This window comes from Dunckerocampus dactyliophorus, chromosome 14 (assembly GCF_027744805.1).
Source record: "Dunckerocampus dactyliophorus isolate RoL2022-P2 chromosome 14, RoL_Ddac_1.1, whole genome shotgun sequence".
NCBI classification, from domain to species: domain Eukaryota; kingdom Metazoa; phylum Chordata; class Actinopteri; order Syngnathiformes; family Syngnathidae; genus Dunckerocampus; species Dunckerocampus dactyliophorus.
Window position 1 is genome coordinate 17,483,016 of NC_072832.1, and position 20,458 is coordinate 17,503,473.

Consider the following 20,458-nt stretch of genomic DNA (forward strand, 5'->3'; position numbering starts at 1 on the left):
GGACTCTGCTGCAATGGTGACACATTTTCGATTGTGACATTTTAATTATTCAGATCGTCTTATCCTGCATGTATTTAAAGAAATGCAAAGCCGAGGATGCTCGGTCATGAATTCCCTGTGTAAGAACCAGAACACACATTATATCACATAGCATCACTACATATCAACATCATCCTTCCCATCAGACCTTGGAAGGAGCACAAAGCAAAACTGCACTCTCAGTGTAAATAGCTGATATCAAACCACTACTCAGTAGCGTCTTCTATATTAACCACTCTATGCATATGTACTGTAAGTACACTTATGTAATGAGTTAATATAAAAATGATACCAAGTGCTGCTTGGAGAATTAATAAAGTTTATTTTATAATACAGTGGATTTTTGGTCTTTTTTTTTTTTTTTTACAGTAATCCCTCACCATTTTGTGCTTCAAATTTCTTGAGTTCGCTCTGTCACGATTTCTCCAAAAAATATCAATTGATAAATCATGCTGTTTTATCAAAAATATTAAAAATATATATATATAATTTTTACAAGCATACCAATGGATAAATGAACTAAAATACAAATATAAGGCATTCAGAAGACGCATTCAAAGACGTTGTGGTTATACTGTATGTAGTATTCTACCCTCGTCACTGGACACAACCTAATGTTACTGTAATGTTGGGTGAGAAGCTCGCCGGAACAAGAGCAGGTTTGAATTACCGCACAACAGGCACAGTAATCCCTATACGAGCTACTGTTGCAGCCGTAACCCAAGCTAAAATCAAATAAAAACTCACCTCTGAATCCCCGCCTAACCCCCCCACCCCCAACACACACACACACACAACTCCACTCAGCTCTCCTACCACTGGGACACATTGACAGCGACACGCACAAGCACAACTCCTTTTTATGTTTTAAATGGCTTATTTTCTGTTATTATGTCTACTATATCAGCTAATACAAGTGACTATGAGTGAAAGGTGACTATAGGAGTGTTATTTCATGTCTAGAGGGCTCGGATAATGTTAAAAATCACATTTAGAAGGACGTACACAGGTTTTCTATGCTCTAACTAGATAAATGTTCCATTCATAAATAAGGAATCCTACTTAAATAAATAAGGAATTCACTTATCAAGGGTGGGTCTGGAACCAATTAACTGAAATAAATGAGGGATAACTGCCTGTGATTGTAAATGGATACTGGAATTACAACAGGTAAGCAGTCTGGATTGTGTAGGCATGGCTCTAGCCGGTACGGCGATGGATGGGGGCTGCCTCACAACAGCGGAAGCGCTAGCCTGACGACCAGGCTCAAGGCTCTGATTCATATTTCATTATCATTCATTAGTGGTGAGTCCCTCTACCTTTTATCATTTAAAATGTAAAACGACATATTTAGAGCTTTTACCTGGACTGTGCTTCTTTGCATTTAGGTTGTCAGCTTTCAATGGCAATTGAAGAGAGAAAGGGAGGGCTTTGTAGCTGAATCTACTTTTGTAATTATTAGAATTACAGCAGTCCCGCCGCACGGTGGCCAAGCGGTTAGCATGTTGGCCACACAGTCAGAAGATCTGAGTTGGTATCACCGGTGGGCATCTCTGTGTGGAGGTTGCATGTTCTCCCCATGTGCGGGTTTTCTGCGGGTACTGTGGTTTCCTCCCACATGTCCAAAAACAAGCACGTTAGGTTCATCGGCAAATACCACAGCAGGGATCTACTGTATTGCTTTCACATACAACAGGGGTGCCAAATTCGATTTAATTGAGGGCCGCATAGCAGTTATGGCTGCCCTCAGAGGGCCACTTGTAACTGTCAATACACCATATGAATACAAATGAAAATGAATATAACCTCATGATATTGTGGCACAATTGCCCATGTGTTTGATTGTTACATTTTTACTAACAAATTGATGCATAACTTGCTTTGAAATGAGAAGTGAAGTGAAAATGTCAAGGTGACAAGCAGACATTCAAGTATTTATTTTCGATAACAAAAAAATGCTTGGAATACCTTGTTGCATGATCAGGTAATATTAAAGTTGAGAAGAACTGCACACAGTGTCATTTTTCTGTCAAAATGAAAGAACAAATACATTTAGAAGGAAAAGGGTGACGTCCATGACTGACCCACATTATTCCCAGGCTTCCGCAGGCCACATCTGGCCCCTCGGGCTTTGAGTTTGACACCTGGGACATACAGCGTTGCCTTGCATGGGAACGTTCGATAGTATTTGTGAATGTGACTTATTAAAAGCTATAAGTGTGAACTACACACATCTTCAATCTAATAACTGTATTTATTTATCAATTTCAGACTTTAGAGAGTCTGCCATGTGGCAATATTGTTAATCGGGTTATTTCAGGCAGTTCTTCCTTCCCATCCTTCCCTGTGGTTTGTTTGTTTTTTTACATTACAGCAAATGACGTTCACTCTAGTAATGAATCTAGTTAAGACCATTTCCCCTTTTATCTTTTCGATTTGTGTGCGATGTTTGTTGATGATCGAGAACCACACTAACCGCACATTTGGATGTATCACCATCGACTTCACTTTCAGATTCATCATTTTAATGGTGAAAATTTACAGGCTCAGAGAAGAGAGCGCAGTTTCTACTTGGACTGGTTGCTCTGGCCTTGACATACCATAACAATGTGTGTGTGTGTGTGTGTGTGTGTGTGTGTGTGTCCCACTCTAGTCCTTGTCTAAAGACCTTGAGCGCTACCAAGCATGGAGGCCTCTCTTCTGAGAGAAATGGAGGACTAAAAACCCTGAACAGATAAGAAAGTGTTCCATCAGAAGGAACAAAGCGTTCTTCCATGATTTGCTTCTAACATGTGCACAAGATAGGATGTGGTAACTGTGACAATCGGCAACATGTACTGTATAGTTGTTGTTTTTTTTTTCGACGGAAGTGTCTGTTGCTCGAAACCAAGGGAGGATAAGTGCTGACTATGCACAGGGATTTGCTACTCTCTCAAGCATCTTCAAGGTCCCAGATTGGCATAAATGTCCAACAGGCAGCGGCATCCCACAAGAGTCTCAGCTGGATCTCCACTGGGTAAGACCTCCTCGTACCTCACACACTTTGCTCAAGCTGTCGTGTCAGTGTGATTTTAGTTGAATGTGACTTGCTTTTACTCCTTCAACAACATGACTTTTCTCTGACGTGCGGCCTTGTGACTCTCTCCGTCTTTCCCTTGTGTTCCGTACTTCCAGGGTGCAAGCGGCATGCGGTGACAGCACATCAGGGCTCCCTGTGCTCGCTGTTCCTTTTTCCTATGCTTATACCTCTTTGATGAATTGTTTTAAAGAGGCATAGGGCATGGGAAAATGGGGCTGCAGAGGTATTCCACGCTTCCTCTGCCCATGACCGCTGACCTCTACTCGCAGCTACAATTCGTACATGACCTCACTTCACTTATCGTTAGTTAACTCACTTTACTTGCACTGCATTTGTTTTTTTTTTACAACACAAAACGTGTTTATTTTTCTCCTTGTGATTGACAAGTCATCAGTCAGCTGGGATAATGAATGAATGAAATGCGACTTAGCTGTATAACTCATACCATGCCAATTCACTCGCTGTTCCTTTTTCCTATGCATATATCTCTTTGAGAAATCACTTAAAAGAGACATAATGCGTGGGAAAATGGGGCTGCAGAGGTTTTCCACCCGCCGTCTGCCCATGACAGCCGACCTCTCTGTGTGTTCAAAAAAGAAAAAGCCAGTCCAACACCCCGCATACAGAGTTGGTGATGTCACAGGTCAAACCACTATTACTGTATGTCTGCTTACAGGATGATGTAATATATGTTGCTTGCTTTTGTCCTGCTTTTTTTTTTTTTTTAAATAAAGATCCCATGCTAAAGAAATGTCAGACTTTTTATTTAAGTGGCTGAGCTACATTTGAAACATTACTACCACTTTAAATGTATATGTGGTGGTACACTTGGCAATAGATTCATATAAAGGAACAGTACTCAATAAATGGCCTCCGTATTGTTGTTTTAACCCTGCAAAACAGATATAATACAGTATGAAATATATTATTTACATGATTAACACACATAAGTGTGCCCGGACGGCACTTTTATTGTCGTTTTTGTTGTATTGTCTGCTCTTTCAACATCAACTCACTTTTTAATAGCAACACACACACACACACACAGAGAATGACCTTACATATTTGTCTTTTGAATGCATCACAAGCTAATAAGTGACGAATAAGTGATTTTTTTGTTGTTGCTGTTGTGCTTGTTAAGCGCTTCAAATACAAAGTTTGCACTGAATGTATTTGAAAGGGGGAAAAAAGAGTGTGCACGTCTGTATAATGTGTGAGCGCGATGTGTGTATGGAAAAAAATGCAGATTATTATAATTCTGTTTTTTATTTTATTGTTTTCTTTTGTGGGGTGGGAAGGCGGGTGTGTGTTTCACATTAAAAGGGGGAAAAATTGGAAAATGTAAGCATTGCGACTCCGGTTTATTTGTGTCATATTGCATTGTTGATGCTCCATGAAAAAATATTTTAAAAAGTACTGTATTGACCAGAATGAAGGGCGACTCAACAGAAATATTTAAATGTTTTTCAAGACAAAATCAAAATCAAATTAAAGACAACACAAAAAAGACCAAATGGATAACATATTATTATATATTATTCTAATGTATTACATCATATTTATAATTTTCAAAGGAAATAAATAGATTATTGGTGCGGATAGAGTTTCCAAAGTCCTCTTTTTTGGCCCTCTGCATCACTCTAAAAAGAAAACGAATTTATTAGGCTATTCATGAAATACATTATTAGATATTACACATATTTCCTTTGCCACCTATACAAAGCTAAGGTTTTATTCAGATAGCATATATTGACCTACAATTGATTGGTTTTAGGGTTTTTAACACAAAAAAATGTCTATAATATTTTTTCTGTATGGCGGAAAAAGTTTGGACACCCCTGATTTATGTGATCAAACTTATTTCCACACTTGGCACCAATGATATATTTAAAGAGTAAGCTTTATTCTGAGACTCTAAGCTTCCATTCATGCAAAATTTGGGAGCTTTGCTCTTGTGTGACACCCAGCTTTGGCTCCAGTCTGTCTGCTGCCATCCAGCTGCAACTCTTAGCACCTCTTCACCTCACCTGATTGAAAAGGATCATTGTCATTCCACTCACAATAGGGCATTTATTGGCGTTGGTGTGGCTATCGGAGACAGGAACCTACTTGCTGCTTGCTGCTGGCTGGGGTTTGTTACTTGGCGGTAAAACAAGAATGATTATATTAATATGCATGTCTGTAGTGTCTCCTATGGGGGAGATGCCTGCATTGTTGTGCTTTATGTTTTTAATTTCAACAACACCCCCACCACAATGTCATGAGAAATGTGTGTAAAAGATTGTGGATGACAGCTGAGTGACACAGCATGCCTGTGCCTGACGACCTGCAGAGAATATAATCACTGCGCCAGCAGGTTGTTTCCTATTCTGGGTCTAAAGTGCAAGTTACTTGCACGGGAGGGAGACATTACTGCTTTATGACAGAGCCCATCAGTCACCCGTTTAGCTGGTGCCACCTAATGACTTTAAAGGTGAGGCAATACACACCTTTGGCAGACTTTAGGGCGCCGTCCCTCCGCGGCTTTCATGTACGTGCGAATTGTCCGATTGGGAGACAAAGGAGATCAATGGCTAGCAATGATGTGGCACTTACTGCAGCTTTGATGTTCTTTTGAAGATGCAAATCCATCAGGAACGAGGAACTGTCTCGACTGGGAGTCATGCCACCGGACGACAAATGAAAACATTTGCCTGCAGCAGCTGGGGCAGAAATTCCAGATTAAAACTCCCATTAAAACCACCTGATGATAAAATAATACAACAACAGCAATGCAAATGAGACAAGTCCATGCATTGACCATTTCATGCTGTAGTTGCAAGATAACTCTTGAAGGTTTGGCAAAAAATAATCCTATAAAGATTACTACTAGAACACCCCACATCACAGCAGCCTGACGCCCACTCACTGGTCACTATATTAGGTACACTTGCACAAATTAATGAAGAGGTGTGAAGAAACTTTTACAAAGCTTCTAAAGCAGACATAACATAACATAACATAACATAACAATAACATAACATAACATAACATAACATAACATAACATAACATAACCTAACCTAACCTAACCTAACCTAACCTAACCTAACCTAACCTAACCTAACCTAACCTAACCTAACCTAACCTAACATAACATAACATAACATAACATAACATAACATAACATAACATAACAATAACATAACATAACATAACATAACATAACATAACATAACATAACATAACCTAACCTAACCTAACCTAACCTAACCTAACCTAACCTAACCTAACCTAACCTAACCTAACATAACATAACATAACATAACATAACATAACATAACATAACAATAACATAACATAACATAACATAACATAACATAACATAACAACACTACAAACAGAGTGAAATGTTTGTAAAATGCATTTCTTATTTTTAATATAATTTTGATACTTGGATTTATTAAATAAATAAATTAATTAATTTTGTATTTCACAAAATGTGAAAAATTTGCTCTAATCCGAAAATGAACTGCAGAAATTTCCTGAGCCTTTAATCGGTGTGAATTAAACTCCAGCAACCTTTTGTATGATTGATGATGAGATGCACCTGTATATGTAAGTATTGCGTAAATAAGCAGGTCTATAAATAAATAATATAAATATAAACAATTTAACAAAGTATTGTAATCAATAATTATCATGAATAATATATGCATATAATATATATATAATAATATATGCATATAATATACAGTATATGCACAATTTATTTGTGGTTGACAATAACTGTCATCAAAACTTGTGATTGCTTGTTATTTAATAAAAAAAAAATCTTTAAAATTTCAAGTAGGTAAAAACTCGCTTGGAGTTAATAAAACCCCCCAACTTTATCCATCCATCCATTTTCTATGCCGCTTATCCTCAATAGGGTGGCGGGGGTATACTGGTATACTGGAGCCTATCCCAGCTGACTTCGGGCGAGAGGCGGGGTACACCCTGGACTGGTTACAGGGCACCCCCCAACTTCAGTATCTCATAAAATGTGAAATTTTCCATTTTCTTCAACTGAATTAAACTCAAGAAAAAACCAAATAACTTTTTGACATTATTTTAATATAATAATAATATAATATATATACTGTATGTATATATATATATACATTTTATATGTTGTAAAACTTTTGAAGTGTATTATTTTTTATCATGAAATTAAAAAAAAACGTATTTTTTACGTTTAGTGTAATAGGAGTTTGACATAATCTAGTTATGCTAAAAAATTGGAAAAAAAAGTGAACTCAATTGTTTTAAAGACATGGTTATCCAAATTGTAATATAAAAAAACTTTCGAATAAAACAACCCTTTAAAATAAGAGACAATTTGTGTTTTTTTTTAAATATTGTTTTATTTTTTCGTATAAAGCATTTACAAAATAATACAAACTGCATAATAGAATATACTGTATTGCAATAGTGCTTGACGTAAATTTCAAAATGACATGTTTTTAATCGCTCAGAATGAGAGCATTGAATTCTATCTAGATTCTAGACATGATTGGGGGGGTGCTTGGGGGTCAGTAGTAATGTGATGTCATGAAGACATGATGCGGTGGTCCTTGGAGGGTCTGCAGGGGCGCATATACGGCGGGGCTGTGATGGAACTGTCCCCTCGCGGCGTGGTGCTGAAACAGCGCCGGCGGCAGCAGAAGGAATTGATGACGCAGCTCCTGCACCTCCCGCTTTAACTTCATTCTCCTGTTCTGAAACCACGTCTTCACCTGAGGGAGCCATAATTGATGTTACCGGGGATGACATTTGATTCCATCCACGTTCATTCCCAAGTGTCAGCGTGTACCTGAGTTTCAGCGAGGTTGAGATTCTCGGCGAGCTTCCTCCTCTGAGAGGCGCCCAAATACTTGTGCTGGCTGAAAGTACTCTCCAGCTTATTGATTTGCTCTGAGGAGAACTTTGTCCTCATCCTGCGCTGCTGGGCGGCCTCTCCTTCGCTGTCATCCCCCACCTCGCTCTCTGAGCCGGACGCGTCACCACAGCTGTCTAAAATGACGTGGGGTGGGGGTTGTGTTAGTTTAGACGACACAAAAACGCAACACAATGAGTGGACTTACTTGGTGAAGATGGAGGATATCTTGGCTCTTCATTGCTGTCCTTTGAGTAAAAACTTTGAGAGAGCCACTCCGCGGAGAAGTTTGCCATGATGTGCCAAATGTGTGCACCTCTGGTGACTCTTTATAGGGTGGGGGTCACAAGTTTCTATTTGCATATGCAAAGGTGTCTCGGCGGAATGATAGAAACTTGTAATTGAGCTTAATAGAGAAAGAGCTTGTGGGTTTTAGCACGTCACCTGGCGGCTGTAAGTCTGCGTGTCTGCAGGACATAAAGTAAATAAATGAATAAAATCAAAAATAACACACACGACGGAGCCTTTTTTGGTCACGCAGAAAGCAAGAAAGCTTGATCTTTGTTGTTGGCTTCATTTAAATGAGACATTTGCTGCAGGCTATGTCACCCGCCACCTCCAACCCCCCTCCTCCTGCAAGCCTTTCACATCTCCATCTTTTAATAAACCCCATTTTTAATTGCATTTGCTGCCGAGAGATTTGAAATAATGTGCTTTTTCGTTTTGGCTTTGCAATCATTCAATCTCATCACCGCCATCAAAGCTCACGACTTCAAACCACAGATTAAATTCGCGCGCATACAAAAACTCAGACTGTCAGGAGCCAGGCCGGGGGCCCCCCCGTGGTGGTAGGTGTAAATTCATCAATGCACGCCTTAATTGCAACTAATTGTTGACCATGATTTGCCCTGTTAGCTGGCGTTTGAAGTGCAAAATGCAACATTTGGTGCGTGTGTGTGTGTGTGTGTCACATCCCTTACTGCGCATACTTCATTTTTCTATGTCTTACACTGCTTACAATGATTTATTCTAATTAGGTGTTCTGACAGTGTTGCAGCTTCTTATCATTGCCACGTGATAGGATCCATATATTGAGTAGTGATAAGAAAACTATCTTCAGCCTATCACCCCTCCAATCCCCAATAATTGATAATATCATCATCTTTCTGCTGATATGCAAGTAGAAGACAGAGTCAAGCACAGCATTATAAAGATAAACTTTATTTGGATGATAAATAGACTTTTTGTAGTATATACAACAAATAATACACATTGCACTGTTTTAAGTGTTTCAGTGGGAACTTTCTTGTTATAAAGGAGTTTTTGAGGTTTTTTTTTTAGTAAAAATGTGGGTTGTGGATCATGAGCTGGGGCTGCAGGACCAGCTGTGGAACGGGGACCGGGTAAAATGCCGGGCCCGCAGGGTAGTGGCGGGGTTGCTGTCCAGCCATTGCATGGTACTGACCGGGGAGCAGATGCTGGAACATCACCGGTTGGACTTGGGGAGCCAGGTCCTGCACCTCCCGCTTCAGCTTCATTCTCCGGTTCTGAAACCAGGTCCTCACCTTGAAAAGAAAGACACAATGAAGGTCAATCAACACATCGGAGGTACAGCACTTTGCTTTTTTGAGTTGGATTTGTGTGTTTGTTTGTTTTTTTTACCTGAGTTTCAGTGAGGTCCAACTTGTGTGCTATCTTCACCCTCTCGCCAGCATCCAAGTACTTGTGCTTGTCGAAGATCTTGACCAGTCTGTTGATCTGCTCCGGGGTGAACTTTGTGCGCACTCGGCGCTGGGGGCCCTCTTTCTCCGCCTCGTCCACGGACGGACACTCCGAGGAAGCCGCTTCGCTGTCGTAGCCGGAGGAGTAGCCGCTCATTTCTGAAACTGTGTTATTTAAAACACAAGTTAGAACTACTTTGATATTTTTGAATACATTTTAAAAAATAACGTTGTATATAAATACAAGGATTTGTGTTATTATTAGTTATCAGTATCAACGTTTCACCATTTTCCTCTTTACATTGTACCTTTTTGCTATCTTTGTGCTGTTTTTGGCCCCGGGGACGCACTTTGGACACCCAAAAAGTATGCATTTAAAGGAGTTTAATATCCTACTTACTTGGTGAGGCGCAACGTGCTGAAGGTGAGGACATGCTGGAGGTGTCCATCGGCTTGGTCGTGCTTGGTTTGGGTTTGGGCTGCAGGTAACCTTTGCCGAAAGCCGGTTGGCGCGGCTGCAGCATGCAGGGAACGTGCGGCTTGCAGGGGGACACTCTCTCCATCGCCGCCTCCTCCGGGACGTTCTCCTGGTGGCTCTGGACCAGCCAGTCCACAGAAAAGTATTTCACCATGTTCTCAGTGGCGCTCTGCGACTCGTTAAATCCAGCCAATGTCAGAGGAAGCGTGTGGGAGCAGCTCCCGTCGGGCTCAGGTTTTTATAGGGCGCTCGTTTGCATATGTACAGAGGCTTGTTAACGCCTGATCGATCCCCATGATTAGGGGTTAATGGCTCGTTATTGAAGTCTTTGCATATCCTGTGAGTGTGTGAAGACCTGGCGCCACGAAGTCTGTGAGAAAGCTCCTCAGCTCATGCATTTGTCCGCCCTGACTGAAACCAACAGACACATCTGTATGCCCCCTGCAGCTGCATACACTGGATGTGACAGAAATGACAAGTACGTTGATTTCTTTGTTTCATTAGACGTTTGCAACGTTAAAACACACAACCTGTGTGTAATATTTTGGTCATTTAGTTTTATGAGGTAAGTAAAAGCAGCATTTTTTAATGGATTCTCATGAAACTTTATCCTTTAAATTACAGCACTGCATTTTGTTTGTATTCTTAAAATGTCTCGTAAAAAAATCGTTATTTTAATGATCTAACAGTAAAAAAAAAGATCCTTTCATTGATGTATTTATTATTATATTATAGTGTCCGAAGTCAGCTGGGATAGGCTCCAGCATACCTCCGCCACCCTAATGAGGATAAGCAGCATAGAAAATGGATGGATGGATGGATGAAATTATTTCTTCATTTTATTTTTTAAATATATTTTTTTATTTAATTCTAACTACTGGGCTGTCTTTTCTTCATCCTGCATAAGCCATGGGATGTGGTTTCTAAAGTGCTGTCATGCAGGCCACTTTCAGCCCACAGCTCGGTTTTCATTGAGAAAATAAAACTAACTTATTATTATAGCTGCAACAATTTATCGCCGATTAATCGATTATCCAATTAATTGATAACTATTTTGGTATTGCACTAATCGTTTTTTTAATTTAAAAATGTAAATATCCTCTGATTTCAGCCTCTCAAATGTGAATATTTTTCAATTTCCTTTCATCCATGAAAGCAGACCTTTTATCTTTGATATTCACAAACATCAGCTTTGACTTTTCAAAACAGTGCTGGACATTTTAGACTTTTTTCTGATACTGTATGTTACGGATCACACCACTAACTGTGTTTGCCTCACATTGATTTCGTCAGTCGAGGGCCTAACCGATTACTCGATTAATCGAAACAACCAGCTTCGGATTAATTGAGTAAGAAAATAATGGTTACTTGTAGCCCAATTCGTTATTAATGAGATACGACACTAATTTGTTTCTACGTATAACACGAAGATAAGATGTGGATGTTTTCTACAGAGGCTTATTTACTGACCTACATCGGACTGGTTTTAGCATCTTTAACGTAAAAAATGTATCAAAGTGGCTCCTGCATCCTTTTAAAATTTACAGTATGCGGCCCTCGGTGGAACAAGTTTGGACACCCCCGGCATAAGCTATCAATCTATTGCTCCTTTGTTTCATTAGACCAACCTAAACACAGGAAGTGGACAAACCTTTCGATGACAAAATGCAAACGCATGAACCGTATTAAGTGTCAACATGGTGAGAGTGAATTATCAGTAATAAACACAGAAAAGGAGTGGGATTAATCAAGCTCTGCTTCTTCCTGCTCCTTTTCTGTCATGTTGGATGGTGCAAATGTAAATGTGATGGAACTTCTATATAACTTTCTTCTGAGATTGACTAGGAAAAAATCACATGGTTCCTGCTAAAAATGCTAAAAGTAATACTTTAATATTTTTACTTTCACGTTACACTTTTACTTCCACAAATAGCTAATATAGTCACACATGAGTATCAGAAGTAAAAAAAAAAAATCATAAATTAAAACAGACAATGTTAATGCAGGTCGAAGATCCTCTACAGTATATATGACAGGAGCACTCAGGAGCTGTTTTTAAGAACATAGTGCAAAAAAAGCCAGTCCGAGTTCTTCTGTATGACAAGAATGCTCTGCTGTTTTTAGGAATCTGCTGCAAAAATGTTAAGTCTCTGCAAAGTTTTGAAGTGAGGCCGGGCTGATGTCACTCACGGGCTGCATTTGACCCCTTGGGCCACCAGTTGAAGAGGCTATATAACCAGCCTATGTAAAGAAAAAACTGCAACTGGCAAGCGTATTATTTTTAGTGTTATTAGTATTCACATTTAACCTCTGTCTCTTTACATGAGCCTTTTTTCCCTTCTATTTTTTAGTTTTCTGCTTTTTTAGAATGTGCCACGAACAACATGGCCCCGGGGCCGCACTTTGGACACCACTGTTGTACTATATTAATTACTAACTTAATTACTAGGATTGGTGATTGGACTGCAGTGTGCTTGGTACTTTTTTACGGACAAAATACGTTGACAAGCTGTCAAAGTGCCAAGAATACAAAAAGCTTACAGTACATGTAGAACCCATTAGACTCTTACAGGCATGACAATAATGAAAATGTCAGGATTCAGGCTTGAGAAAGTATACCAGTGCATTTATTTTGCTTGTTGCATGTCTTCAAGCCAGCCGCCGTGATCTTGCATTGACATGTCTGTGATATCCTGGTGCGCCATGGCGCCAGAGAGCCATCAACATGCTTTTGGCACAGGCGTTTTCAAACGTTGCAGATCAAAGGTGTTACAGTAGCGACACAATTACAGTTGATTGTGGCGCATTCTAATGCAAATATGATAAAACAAGCTGCGAGGAAGCCAGGTTTGAATGCGCAGACAGAAAGGAGTGAAATAATCCTTCAATTAAATCAGAAGTCGCTGTGCGTGTAAAGGTCAATTTAGAGCACATTTTCTCATTCTAAAATGTTATTGTGTTTTATCTGTTAACATGATCTCGTCGTGTGCGTTTAGGTGCCAAGACACCCGCCGTGGACGCAGACAGACCCCATGTGAGGTCCCTGCATGGCGCAGCTGGAGGACAATGCCACTAAAGTGATCGCTTAGTTTTACGACAATGCAGATAAGAGGACGGCTCTGGTCTTCTCCTTTATCGATCATCTGTCTCTGAGGGGCCGAGAGTCCCTTTGGAATTTTTAGGCTATTTATCTCTGCAGCTTTGAAGATACTCATTGATTCTGTTAGATAACAATCATAAAAAAAGAGCTCCCCTGACGTCGGCTTCACGCTGCGCTTATTTCCTCATCGCTGACTGACAGGCTGTCTGGGAATGTTGCCTGATTGTCTTCTAATGTTTTCTCTCATAAATAAGTCACCTTTTTGCTGAGCCGCATTATTTGTGTCATATTTACCCGCCTGACTTATAAAAGCCAACATCATTATGTTGCATGCATATTTGTATCGCCCAGACTGCATACTTGATAAAATGATATTATGACTCCCTGACGGTGTCAAAGTCAACTGAACAATAATAATATCCTAAAGACAGCTATTGCATTAGAGATCATTAAACTACTACATGCACTCATAACATTGTACAGCATACTGTGGCTACTTTTGCTAGCAGACACTTTGTGGTGCAAACTAAACTGACAGCCATAAAATCATATCAAGCCATCATTGCTGTAAACCAGTACAAGGAGTACATGGGAGAAAGGAAACCTACCCTAACATACTTCCTATAGAGCAGGGGTGCCAAACTCGTTTTCATTGAAGGCCACTTGTAACTGTATAAGAATATAGTCTTATATTATTATTATATATATTATATATATTATTGTTTCCCTGGGCAGCTCCTTCAGCAGCAGACTGTTACACCCACGGTGTAAGAAGGAGAGGTTCCGCAGGTCCTTCATACCGACCGCTATCAGGCTCTACAACACCTGAACCATTTTGTATTCACTATGTCACTATGCATTCTTTACTTGTGTATCTTGCTTGCTGCTGTAACAGATGAATTTCCCTGCTGTGGGATTAATAAAGTACTACTACTACTACTACTACTACTTACACAATTGCCCATGTATTTGATGATTATATTTTTACTAACACACTGATGGATAACTTGCTTTGAAATGAGAAGTGACGTGAGAACGTCAAGGTGACAAGCAGACATTCAAGTATTTATTTTTGATAACAAAAAATGCTTGGAATATCTTGTCGCATGATCAGATAACATTAAAGCTTAGAATAACCGCACGCAGTACAATTTTTTTCTGTCAAAATGAAAGAAGAAATACATTTAGAAGGAAAAAGGGGAACTGTATGAAAGACAGATTATTCCCAGGCTTTCGCGGGCCACATCTGGTCCCCGGGCCTTGAGTTTGACACCTGTGCTATAGATGGAATGTATCCTAACCGAATGCCCTGCATCCTTGTTATATTGGTTGTGATTTGGCGGCTCCTACTTGGCCTGATGGCATGTCACAGTCTACTTGCAGGTGTCCAAAGTGCGGCCCAGGGGACATTTGCTGCCTGTGGCTGTTATAAATGATAAATAAAATTTAGCAAGAAACCTTAAAGAAAAAAAAACAGCAAAAAATGTGCAATACCTTTACAAGAATAAAGCGAAATATAGAAAAAAGTTGTAATCTAATGAGATGAAGTTGTAATTTTATGAGAATAATGTCATATTATTAACAAAAATAACGTCATTTTACTAGCATTAAGTTGAAATATAAAAAAAAAATCTTTTTTTTAAAGTCGCTATATTATAAAAAACAAACAATGAATAAAGTTGTAATTTGTGGGAAATTAGGTTATGGAAAAAGCTATAATGTTATGAGAAGTCAATTTTATGAGAATAAACTTGCAATATTATGGTGAAAAATATCATTTTAGTAGCATTGAGGTGAACTATTAAGAAAACGTAATGTTATAAGAAACAAAACAAAACAACGTTGTACTTAAAAAAAAAAATTTTGGTTGTGGAAAAAGTTATATTATGGGAATAAAGTCAAAATATTATGGGAATAAAGTCAAATATTTCCCCCCAAAATTTTTGCAAAGATTATTTAAGAAAAAACTTGGAAATACCGTATTTGGAAAAGTGAAAACCAAAACAAAAGCAAAAATGGGAGACAAAGATCAAACACTGTAGTTCATAAAAATAATTAGCTTTTTTATCTACACTATATCACAAAGCTGAGATGCATTTTTTTTCTTGGATATGTATATACCTTCTTAGCATATCTTTACAAAAATATCAAAGTGGCCCTTGCATCCTTTCATTTTCAGTATGTGGCCTTGGGGGGAAAAGATTCGGACACCCCTGCTGTACTGTTTCCCCACTGTGTTTTACCACTGAGGCTTTCAGTGGAGAAAGCGGACAGGAAAGTAGAAAAATACACTTATCATCCCTCAAACTGACATGCCACTCTGTTTTAATCTTGCTATGTGATAGTAAGGCTTCTTGTTACAGCTAAACTGTTGGTTTGCTATTCATTCATTCTATCATCATATATCATTGTTTGATAGAAAAGAATGACCAATTCAATAATGAAAAGCTTATTCTTTATACTGCCCGCAAGCAAAAACAAAAAGCAATAAATCATGCACACTAACATATGATGGTCTTATGACCACCTTTGTTTCTTAAACAGCAGGCAAAAAGGGTGTCGCTAAAGTCTGGACCCATCGGAAATGTGAAGTTATTGCACCGAGTTCACAATAAAAGCTCATCGTTACCTTTTTGGTGTACCTTGCCTCTCGCTGGGATAGGCTCCAGCTCACCCGTGGACCCTAATGAGGTCGAGCGGTATAGAAAATGGATGGACTTCATTTCTTGGAAATATGCATTTTTGCCTCTGTCCACATATAAATACTAGTTTTGACAACATTATGAAGAAAACATGATATATAATATATATAAAAATTAGTTTATGGCAAAATATGGCAGCATGTCCACCATGTAGGTGGGGTGTTTCCAAATTCTTCCTGTACATGACACACAAGAGTACTATAACTATAAACAAAACACTTCATAACCAGGGTGGTTCTGTCGGCGTAAATTGGTCATCTTTCATAAATATTTTCTGTACTCACAGAATTGCTGCTATGTTCCGATTACATATGAATGCACTTGAACATTAAACGTGTAAATTAAGAAAATGTCCTTGCATGATATGAGGTTTAAATTAGCATAATAAAGTAACTAAGAAGTTTCACACTCTGCTGCCACAACAAAAAACAGAATTCAGTGCAGTGGTTCAGACATGGGTCGCTGAATGGGACCAAGAGGCAAGACCAAGGTAGGACTCACTGGAGAGAGGCTTTAACCCTTTTCAGAGTGTCTTGAACCTTCCTAGTTTGACGCTCAGTGGACTGTTCAAAGTTAGAATCACTGTCGGCGGCCAGGAGGTGTATGTCAGAGGTGCCGAGCCGGGTGATGCGGCAGCGAAGGTAGGCCTGCAGGTCCTGATCCGGGCTATAGGTGAATGGGACCTCCTGGAAGGCGTGGATCTGGCTCACCACCTTTGCTATGCTCCTTTCGGATGTAGGGATGAGATCAAAATAAAATCAGAACATGTACGAAAAGTGTTTCTTGCATATCTGATTTTTCCATTTCTTTGTGACCTAATTTAGAGACTAGATGAAGGACCCTGGGTTCAGACCAACCAGCTGTAGCTCTGCTTGTCTCTGCTAGATCTCTTGACCCCAGCATCTGGCTATACACTGCGGCTTCACAGCATCTGGAAAGCAACCTCTTTTCTAATCAAACCCCCTCCCGTATGCGCCATCTGCTACCTCACTGGCACCCCGTAATTCAGCAGCTGTGTCATTCCTATCCAACCAGCTCACACTGTGACCCAGCATCTGGTCAGTCCAGTTGGATTTAAGGTGAGGATGGAGAAAAGCAAGTGGATCGACGTTACCATCCATGGACACTTATGTGTGACGAAAGCATTTAAACGACCAAATCGTATCCGCTTCTGCATGTTATGCTCTCCTAAAATATGAAATGAGCAGCTGGTAGGAAACAATACCATACCAGCTGCACAAAAGTCATCTACTGTACTGATGGGGACCACTTTACCCCTAAAAGGACTAAATTTGCCTCATACCTAAGCTTGGTCCACTTGTAAGATCCATTTGTGAGCATGAAGGCTCCGATCTCTCGCTGTTGGATATGCATGGCCAGTATGCGTGCTGATGGCAGGGTGGGTCTTCTCCTCGTGTGTTCTGCCCCCATCAGACACAAGTCGTCACTCTTCAAAAACACCTGAAAGAAGTTTCTACATACACATCAGGTCTTACAGGTAAATAGAACTTTGACAGCTGTGTCATAGTTGCTGGATGCAGAAATAAATAAGTATACAGCAATCCCTTGTTTATCGCAGTTCATTGGTTCCAGACCCGACAGTCATAAGCGAATTTTTACAAAGTAGGAGTCCTTAAATAAATGGACATAAATGGAATATTTTCGTAGTTAGAAAATAAAAAACCTGTCTACAACCTTATAAATACGGCTTTTAACATTATTAGAGCTTCCTAGACATGGTATAACACTCTTATAGTCACATTTACACTAGGTATTACCCAATATAGTAGACATAGTAATAGTAAATAAGCCATTTAAGACATAAATAAGACTTGTATGTGTTGCTGTAAAAGTCTGGTGCTTGTGTGTCTCACCGAACATTACAGTAGCATTACTGACACCTAGTAACCGGTGTAGAATACTACATATCACTGCAACAGCTTTGAATGAGTCTTTTGAATGCCTTATATTTTGTATTTTAGTTTATTCATCCATTTTTATGCTAGAAAATTCTTAATTTAGGCAAAAAAGACATAACATTTGCTTAAATAAATACTAAAATTCCATATTCAACCACAAAACAGCATGACTTGTAAAATCATTTTTGGAAAACCATGTGAGTGAAGCCGCAAAATGTGAGGGGTTACTGTATCATACTTTCCACAGACCTAACACAACATCATGACAACTTGCCAAGTCTAGTGAAATCTGATACTTGATCCAATGTCCAGATTCAGATCCAGATCCAACCACAAATAAATTTGGACCGCCCTCACTCACATTATATAACGCTCATGGTTTACCAATTTAAGTGACGATCACTGTATCTCACCAGGCATTCTCTAGTTGTTATAATACTGTATATATAACAAGTATCCTAATAATGCTCAGTTTTGATTGATAGTGTTGGAGAAGTATTCAGAATATTACAAATAGTGTATTGTGGTGCAACCACTGCAAACTACTACCACAGTAACACACATATTGTTATGAGAATAATTTTGACAGTATCAATAAAAATGTGGCAGTAGTAAAAAAAAAAGAAAAGAAAAAAACAGAAAAAAAGAAAAAAATAGGCCAGGTGTCACTCATTATGGTTGCATCATATGTGTACTTATCTGCGTCACTGGCAAGACGGCAAAATGAAAAAGATGACAAGATGAAAAAGTCCATACCAGTCATAGTAGTGAATAATATTGTTGCATGGTTTTCCCAACTGCAAAAGCGATCTCAAGAAAGAAGTAGTGAACCACGGATAATCCTGTACCGCATAGCAAGTTATGGCAATTTTGGTGAGGACATGCCTTGGGGTCACTCGGGGTCGCAAGCCACCAGTCGATCTTTGGGACTTGGCCAATCGATCGTGAGAATATTAGGAAAAAAAAAAGTATTATTACATCAGTGCCCTCCCTTTCCTGACAATGACCAACAGGCACGCATTTTGACCACTGAACACGCCTGTGCGCCTTGACATTCTCCAAGCACGCAACCCGCAAGCTCCAGGCAGGAGTCCAGTCGTCAAAACCCGACCAGAGGTAGCCAAGCACGTACACAGGCTTGCCTCTCCCCGCAGCGTTCACAAGTGTGGAAAGGTTGAGCAGCAGGGAGAGAGTGAGTGACAGAGCGCAGCGATGTGCCAACGTGGCTCAAAATCCGCCACCGCTACCTCAAAATTAAGGCACAAATGTAACTCCATAGATGTGCACCCCCAAAAAACGCGGCTTGTTATGACTGGACTGTTGTCCCCTCAACCACCATCGCTCGTCCACGACACTGAGCCAAACAACCCAAAAAGAGTTGTAGTTGTAGTAACTTTTTTCCCCAACGTAATATTCCAAAAATGCCCAAAAACATTTTTTTTTAATATTTCAACTTCATGCTACTTCAAATGCTACTAAAATTACATTATTTGCCTCCAAATATGACAAAAATTACAACTTAAAAAAATTCTCTTAATATAATTATGTAAAATGTAATACTAATACTATTTTTGTTAAATTACTGCTGATTTTTCCATTTTTACTTAAGTTTTCTTGTTAAATAATATTTTTATAATGTGGGCCAATAAAAAAGCAGCCACCAGCCACAAATGGCCCCCAGCCTGTACTTTGTACACCCCTGCTCTAGACTACAGCCTTGACCAAATGGGAACGCTCATTATAAATTTTTTTGGGTGGGTTGAAAAAAAATTGCATCCACACTGTGCCGGATTAATAAATAGTTGCATCCGGACAGGAATGGATCACTGAGAAAATGATGTAATACACAAGGCACACCTACGTGTGGTGCTGTGAGCAGACATGCAGACGGAATCACGTGACACACCAAACCATAGAAGAAGAAAGAACACATAAGTCCATCTTTTTCTGCTTCCGGTGAGTCGTGAAGTTGCCGTTTTGGGGTCGGCTGTCTACACGAAAACGACAAGCCGGCGTTTTCAGATTTTCCGATTCTGGAAGCGCTTAAAAAAAAATAACTTTTAAGGGCATCCAGAAGGCCGTTTCCTTGTGGATGAGAGGGTGAAACCATAAAATACTCTGCCGTTAGGATAGCTTTGGACTTTGGTTCCATCTGCGTATCTGTTCACAGCGCCACATGTAGGTGTGCCTTGTGTATTACATTGTTTTCACCCAGTGATCCATTCCCATCGGGATGCAGCTGGCGGGGGCACAGTGTGGACACAAATTTTTTTCAACCTTTGTGGACAGGGCCTAAGATGATGATGATCAGGGCGATGAGCAGGATATACTGTACCTGATCCGGGGCCTTCAAAGTCAGTGGACAAAGACTTAAGCCACTGAATGGTTCTCCTGAACCTCCTCTAATAACTAAATGACCTTGACCGGAATTTGGAACGGCCTAAGAGTAGCTATACTGACCTACAGTATACATTACAATAACAGAACCTTTTGCAGAGTGATATGGGAGGTTGTGTTATTGGTA

The 20,458-nt window shown here is 39.6% G+C and overlaps 3 protein-coding genes across 3 annotated transcripts in view; all 3 read right to left on the reverse strand.

Annotated features, from left to right (window-relative positions):
* Window positions 1–7,670: 7,670 nt before the first annotated feature.
* vent (ventral expressed homeobox) lies at window positions 7,671–8,310 on the reverse strand. The gene is made up of 3 exons (XM_054799431.1): window positions 8,223–8,310; window positions 7,952–8,151; window positions 7,671–7,874 (listed from the first exon to the last, which is right to left on the reverse strand). The coding sequence occupies exons 1-3, from the start codon at window positions 8,308–8,310 to the stop codon at window positions 7,671–7,673; spliced, it is 492 nt and encodes a 163-aa protein (XP_054655406.1).
* Window positions 8,311–9,351: 1,041 nt separating this feature from the next.
* vox (ventral homeobox) lies at window positions 9,352–10,589 on the reverse strand. Its single transcript, XM_054799432.1, has 3 exons — window positions 10,136–10,589; window positions 9,677–9,900; window positions 9,352–9,579 (listed from the first exon to the last, which is right to left on the reverse strand). The coding sequence occupies exons 1-3, from the start codon at window positions 10,365–10,367 to the stop codon at window positions 9,352–9,354; spliced, it is 684 nt and encodes a 227-aa protein (XP_054655407.1). The 5' UTR covers window positions 10,368–10,589.
* Window positions 10,590–11,927: 1,338 nt separating this feature from the next.
* Window positions 11,928–20,458, reverse strand: part of LOC129194299 (kinase non-catalytic C-lobe domain-containing protein 1) — a 45,112-nt gene continuing 36,581 nt past the window's right edge. Inside the window, exons 31-32 of the mRNA XM_054799433.1 lie at window positions 17,319–17,476; window positions 11,928–16,741 (exon numbers count right to left, since the gene is read on the reverse strand). Of these exons, the coding sequence (XP_054655408.1) occupies window positions 16,513–16,741; window positions 17,319–17,476 (387 nt within the window). The 3' untranslated portion in view covers window positions 11,928–16,512. The remainder of the gene's footprint in view (window positions 16,742–17,318; window positions 17,477–20,458) is intronic.

Bases quoted from the DNA above. Each gene is read 5' to 3' on its own strand.
- vox (XM_054799432.1), bottom strand. From the start codon at position 10,367: ATGGTGAAATACTTTTCTGTGGACTGGCTGGTCCAGAGCCACCAGGAG. The intron at 9,901-10,135 runs GTAAGTAGGATA...TAAATAACACAG, and splicing joins AGCACGTTGCGCCTCACCAA to TTTCAGAAATGAGCGGCTAC. The intron at 9,580-9,676 runs GTAAAAAAAACA...TTTCTTTTCAAG, and splicing joins TGGACCTCACTGAAACTCAG to GTGAGGACCTGGTTTCAGAA.
- vent (XM_054799431.1), bottom strand. From the start codon at position 8,310: ATGGCAAACTTCTCCGCGGAGTGGCTCTCTCAAAGTTTTTACTCAAAG. The intron at 8,152-8,222 runs GTAAGTCCACTC...ACGTCATTTTAG, and splicing joins ATATCCTCCATCTTCACCAA to ACAGCTGTGGTGACGCGTCC. The intron at 7,875-7,951 runs GTACACGCTGAC...TGGCTCCCTCAG, and splicing joins TCAACCTCGCTGAAACTCAG to GTGAAGACGTGGTTTCAGAA.